Source organism: Pterocles gutturalis, unplaced genomic scaffold, assembly GCF_000699245.1.
Source record: "Pterocles gutturalis isolate BGI_N339 unplaced genomic scaffold, ASM69924v1 scaffold20049, whole genome shotgun sequence".
Lineage (NCBI taxonomy): Eukaryota > Metazoa > Chordata > Aves > Pterocliformes > Pteroclidae > Pterocles > Pterocles gutturalis.
Genome location: NW_010136239.1, coordinates 20,141 through 26,591, shown reverse-complemented (window position 1 = coordinate 26,591; position 6,451 = coordinate 20,141). Strand labels below are relative to the sequence as shown.

General features: G+C 48.0%; 1 protein-coding gene across 1 annotated transcript in view; it reads left to right on the top strand.

Moving 5' to 3' along the window:
- Window positions 1–6,451, top strand: part of LOC104468195 (collagen alpha-1(V) chain-like) — a gene marked incomplete at its 3' end in the record, with an annotated part of 52,627 nt that overhangs the window by 27,640 nt on the left and 18,536 nt on the right. Inside the window, exon 4 of the mRNA XM_010082246.1 lies at window positions 5,502–5,633. Within this exon, the coding sequence (XP_010080548.1) occupies window positions 5,502–5,633 (132 nt within the window). The remainder of the gene's footprint in view (window positions 1–5,501; window positions 5,634–6,451) is intronic.

Below are 6,451 nucleotides of genomic sequence, written 5' to 3'. Positions count from 1 at the left end.
GCAGCCCCTCTGCGCAGGATGGGGAAGCAAACATCCGCTGGGCTTATCCAACCCACCAAGTATTTGTAGCTGACTCATGACTGTATATAAGCCGAGGCTTTTTTTTTCTTTTTCTTTTTCTTTTTCTTTTTTTTTTTTTTTTTTTTTTTCCCCAGACCTCTAACTATTGCTTTCCCATTTTGTAGTGCAAAGTTTTTGGAAGCCTGAAGGAAGCCCGTTAGGTACCAGTTGCTCTGTCTGGTGAGCTCGATCCTTTTGGGGCTGGCCAGCAAGAAGGGTTGAGGACAGAGCAGGGGCTGGGGGGTGACAAGGCTTTGTCTGACCCCATGGTTGCAGTTTGGCTTCTTTTCTGGAGCAGCTGTATTTAAATGAGGGACTCTAGGATGATGCCACTGTAACAAGGGATGCACCGGTGCTCTGAGCAGTTACCCTACCTCTGCCTTGGGGTCTCGCTGCACTGGCAGAGCTGGGGGAATGGTGAGCTCTGCGTCATCTCTTGCTTCTCTTCTGTGATTTCTCTGCTACCACTTTTACTCCAGTGTGTGCAGAGCTGCTTGGAGCAGGGCAGCCTCTGAGCAGAGAGCATCTGTCCATGGGCAAGTGCTGGTGACAGGGTTTATCAAGTGGAACATCTGAGGGCTGGCAGGTCATCTCTGAGACAGGGATTAAGTTTTTTGGAAACTCACTGGTGGCTGGCATCTCTAAGCTTCCACTTCATTATAGAGCCTCAATGAATTTCTGCCGCTCTTCAGCCTCCTGGCTGGGTTTGCGTTTATAGAACCAGGGAGTTTGTCCTAATAAAAATCAGCAGCGTCCCAATTGCTTCCGATAACTTTAAAGATTTTTTTTTTTTTTTTCATGTGTGTGTTACAATTGTATATCCTGGGCCTGTGGTTGTCCAGTTTAAATGTGGCAGTTCAAAAAGGCACATCAAGCAGTATTTATTCTCATGGATGTTAAGAATCTCGAAGATTTCTGGGGTAGCGCACTAAAACAACAGTGCAGTGCATTATCGGTGCGTTGCGGTGAGAGCCCCCAAGAATCCCAGTATTTATGGAGCTGCTGCCAATGGCAGATGAAGTCACTCCGATTATCTTCGCCAACTGTTTGTTTTGTTGAACCACAGCAATTTCTCCAAGTTACTGAAGTTGATGTCATTGGAAGTGATGTGACATTTTTGCACACATATAGGAAAAGCGTTAAAAAATGCTCCAGAAGAGCTTTTCCAGTCTTGTCTGGGAGCTGGCTGGGGAGTTGAATTAAACTGGCCTGATGGAACTTAATCCATAAAGCAAATGAGTCATCTGGAATAAATGGCTTTACCATAAATGTCAGGCAGATTCTTACTGGTCCTGACAGTTAGCACTTACATCTGTTTGGAGCAAATAAAAGCCTTGCAATTCACAGTCATTTTCATAAATGTGCTGTCCTGCCTCTTCCTCTCCATGGGAAGCTCTAGGAATAAAGGTCAAAATGGGATTTATTTCCTTTTTTAAAAAGTAGCTCCTATGAAGGATGAAATACTGGTTATTTTCAGGCAAAAATTGCTCTTCTTTTTTTTCCACTTCAAATTTTTTTGTCAAATCGGAGAAGTGCAACTGTGCCTTGCCTCTGCGTGCTCAGAAGTACCCCAGTTACTGGAGCTCGTGAGCCCTGGGTGCCCAGAGGTGACCAGATTGTTCATGTGCCCAAAGAGGACTTTATCCCTCTGTCGGCAGGGGTGGCTGGGCTGGAGTCTGCTGTGTGGGTGAATTCTCCTTCAAAGCAATACCAGCACTTTACTGACCTGCTCCCTGACTTACGATACCTCTTTCCTTGAAGATAAGTCTTAAAAACCTAAATGACTTGGCTGGTAAAGTCTTTAAACCTCTCACTTAGTGTAATTGTAAGTTCTCTTTCTCACAAAGGTTTAATGGAAAATCCGTAGCTGTTGCATGTGTGTGTGCAGGGGGCAGGAAATTAATGGTCTCTTCGTTATCGCTGCTCTTGCTGAAAAAAGCAGATGCTGCCATAGGAAGGAGAGAGAGGCTGGGGGGGTTTGTGTAACCATAACAGTGGAACAAATAGACGCTCGCGCGAGGAAAGGGAGCGGAGCTGGCTGCCGCCTTTGTCGGCCGCGCCGGGGTTGGGGACAGCTATCTCTCGGGGAAATGTATTAGCGGCAACACACTTGAGAGGACACAAAAAGCTCGCGAACCTCCCAGCACGGCTTGCTCTATTTAAAGTCAGCTTTTTAAATCAAAGAAATGGGGCTCTTGACAGCAGAGCTTTGTGCATCTTTTGTGAAGTTCAGATACTGGGGCGCTTTATTCCAGACTAAATTAGCCCATTTTGTTGTTTCGCACTGAGGGATGAGGTCAGTTGACTGGGAATCTTGCTAACAAGGTTTTACTCCTGTCTGCTTTTCACAAGTGTTAACACGGGGTATCCACCAGCGCCGTGCGTTGCTGTTAATGAAACAAAGATGAATGGTCTAGCAACCCCGTGAGCTCCCCTCCTTCCCCCACCGCCGAGCTGCTCAACCCATGTCAGTCTACTTGAGCTTGGATGCTCCCTGGGGCTCTCATTCCTCCCAAATCGGGTGTGTTGGTTTTCCTTCTGATTTTGCATGCTTGCACGCTGCTGCTGGAACAACAAGAAAAGGATGAACTTTGCTGGCCAGGGTGATTGATTGGGTTTGAAAAGGAAATGGGAAAATAGTAGGTACGTTGAATGATGCTCACGAAGCGTGGTGAGCTCTGAAGGAGCTGTCTGAGGCAGCTCACGCTTTTTCCTGGCACCCTTTGCGTACCAAATTTATTCGGTTGCGCACTGACTTTCTCAGGTTCTTGACCCAGAACTAGCAGGGAGGTTCCCTTGTTCATCCTTTCCCCCCCCAGCAGAACCGCTGGGCCAGCGCTGTCCTTTGGCGTGTTGAGTGACATTGGGGCTTGTGCCATGGCCACAACACTTGAGCCTGTGGCTCCTGGGACTTGGAGGTGACATCCTTCCGTGTACTCAAAGGCACCGCCACACCTTGAGCCATCGGACCCAGAGGATGCTCAGCGCCTGTTGTGCTGCGGGGGAAGCAGGGTGAGATCCAGCCGGGATTTCTCCCCACGCACAGCTCAGGAGCTGCCATCAGCTGAGACTAAAAGCAAACTCAGCTTTAGCAAATTCTCTTCTGCTTAACCTTTTGCACTGTGTTTAGCCAACATGCCTCTCTTTGCTTTATCTGTTCCTCAAGAAAAACCCAGTTATAGTCCTGGTCACTTATAGGATGCAGCCTATCAGCTCTCCTTGAGGTGTAAATCCAACCTTATCAGGAAGAAAAAGCTTTCAGCCTTCCTTTTTCTGCCTCTTGGAGACAAGCACCAAGCCTGCTTTTTGTGGCTGTTTTATTTCAGCTTATCCCAACAGTGCCGGACACTCCTCATAACCCCGTGGAAACCAGGGGGGCTTTAACCACCTAGGAGAAGGGCATAAATGGCTTAACTCGGGCGTCAATGAGGGGTGACTGAGGTCCTGTGTGCAGAAATAGCAGCTGGAAGGGTCTTCATGTCATCAACTCAAAGCAAATTGCCTTGGCTGGGTTGGGCATCCTCCACTGGATGGAGCTCCAAAGGGCGGGCAACCTGGTTTGCTGTTCTGAACCGCCTTTGGAGACAGAGGGGATAATATATGGTGTGGGGAACCCCGTAACACCCCCAGCTCCTTCGAGGCTCTGCTGAGGGCTGGATGATGTCCTCTAGGTCACACCAAGGCCGAGTTCCCCATGGGGGTCACATTGTCAGGGGGTGGCCAGAGCTGGCTGGCAACGGGAAATGTTCTCCGAGACAAAAACTTGGCATTTTCCATTTTCCTAATACTGTATCCCCATTTTTGGTAGTTTTTTTGAATAAGAAAAGCCAGGACAGTAATGACAGAACAGCTGCCTGGATTTATTAAAAAAAAAAAAAAAAAAAAAAAGCAAAAGGCATGGAAAGACTATTTCTTTTGCTTAAAATAGAAAATTGAAAACTACTTTGCAGACATTTCTGTTAATTTTATGAATTCACAGGAAACAATGACTAATAAGCTTAAACCAACGCTCAATTTTAGGGTAACTTGCGTAGCATTGAGAGGTGCCCAGACGTTACGGTGAGGGGCTGCAGAGATGGGTGCGATAACCTGGGAATCGAGGAGGGAAACCCTTGGCAGCACTAAGCTGCCCCTGCCCTCGGAGCCAGGCAGGATGCGAGCAGGTCTGCAGAGTCCTCACAACCTTCTTTCCTGGTGGATCTCTGCCAAAAATGTAAACAGCACTTTTTTTTGGTGAAGTTGGGGGCATGTGTTGATGGGAGGCTGAGCTCCCCACGGACCCAGCGGCACCCGCGGCTGGACTGAGTGCAGCTTGTGTGCACAAAGGCAGATCTGGCCCATAATTTCAAAAATATCCCTCGGTTTTCCACGGGGCTGTTCACTAGTCTGGCCAGGCTCCCTTTAGAGCTTCTGGTTCCTATTACATGCCCAAGTCATCCTTCCAGTTCTGCTGTAATGCTCCTTCTTTTTCCCCTGATGCCTTAGCCATGGTTTTCTATTATTAAATAAGATTCTTTTTTTTGCCCCTAATTAAAGTATCAGCTCTAATAATCTGAGTAGTAAAGTCTTATGCAACTGTCTACTGAATAAACTAGTTTTTGGCGTTTGGTTAAGCAGTGCAGTGGCTCTTTAGGAAACTAAGGAGCAATTTCTGCTCTGGGCTGTGGCTGCATGGTCCTTTGTTATATAGCGAGTGGTTCGTAGGGCAGCCGCAGTGTCTCCTGAGCCTGCTTTGCACCTGGCTTTCAATAAACCGATGAAAACCCCCTCCCTCTTTTCTCTTTTTCTGATGATCAGATGCATTTCTAATCTTTTTCTATGTCTGCTGCACTGTTGTGGGTGAAAAATTGAGACATAGAAAGCAGGGTGTGATGTCTTTTATGAGACCAACTGATAGGGTGGGAGAAGCAGAGAGGTTTTGAGGCCAATAAACAGCTTTTTGGACTAGGCAGGGCAACTCCAGAGCTGGGACCGGGCAGCAAAGAGCCTGTTTATTGTCCCCAGGACACTGCTGGTGTGGGGTGCCCAGAGCCCTTTTATTTCCACTCCACCTGCCTTGCCCGAGGCTGTCAGCACAGTTGCAGGTGTGAGGTGACTCCACCTGCCTTGCCCGAGGCTGTCAGCACCGTCTATTGCAGGTGTGGGGTGATCTCTCTGCAGATGTTATCTTTTGGGAAGGTGCATCTGGGACCGGGTGTGAAGTGTGGTGGCTTCACACCCTGCAGAGCAGCCCCAGGCAAGTGGCTGCTTGACCTGGCCCTGGGCACAGAGGGTTCTCACCTGGTTCATCTCAGATGATGTACCCGTGTCAGGGAGGTGGCTCTGCCAAGTGTTTTGCTTTTCATTTCTCGGTGGTGTTTATCCTCCTGACTGCAGTCTCAGGCTGGTGGCTCCACGTGCACCATCCATCTCCCCAACGCTTTGTCTCTCCTTCCTTGCAGGGCGACATCCAGCAGCTCCTGATCGTGGCAGACCCCCGAGCAGCCCACGATTACTGCGAACACTACAGCCCCGACTGTGACACCGCCATCCCCGACTCCCCCCAGTCCCAGGACCCCAACCAGGACGAATACGTAAGTCTCTTGCATGGGATGGGGAGACCCACGGAGGTGGCAGGGGATGGGGATGCTTTTGGGGCGGCAGCATCCAGCTCCATGCTGCGGTTGCAAACACACTCTGCTTCTTCCTTCTCTTCATCTTCCCTGCAAATCGTCTGTAAGGGCCAAGACAGAGCTTGTGTTTAGGATTCATAGGGTCTAGGCTTGGGTCTTGCCCTCGGGAGTTTCTCTTCCTTTCTGTGCTCCCTCCGTTTCCAGAGACTGAAGCAAATATTTTCCTGGAGCTCAAAAACATGCAGGAGAGACAACCTGAGCCCAGTGTGAAATATTCCCTGGCGGGGGGAATCCTGTCCAAAACAGGCACCTGCTTCCAAAGTTTGAATTTTACTGTTGACCTTGTAAAAAGATTAAGCAGGTTTTTTTCAATATTCTTTGAAACAGCAGGTGTTAAAGGAGGAGGAAACATTTTTACCTATGTATTTGCCATTTGAATTTTATTTTGGAAGAAATGCTCCAAGCTCATCTGTATAAGCTGCTGTGCTCAATATTTTTTTCTACAATGAGTTAGCCTCAGTCTTTTTTTTAAAATTTTCTTTCCTTTTTTTTTTTCTTTAAAGACAAGACTACCGCAGTAGTCTGCTGCTCAATTAGAAATGTCTGAGTATGGCTGATTTCCAGAAGAACATCACCTGAATTTTACACATTTTTAAGAGGTCTCAGCAATCGATGTGTCTGGCATTCTCAGCCGCTTCTCAGCATCTTAGCTGCTCTCTTGGTCTGATTTGTCAGTCCAGGCACTCTCTTGCTTTCAGCTGGTCTCAGATCTTTGGGCT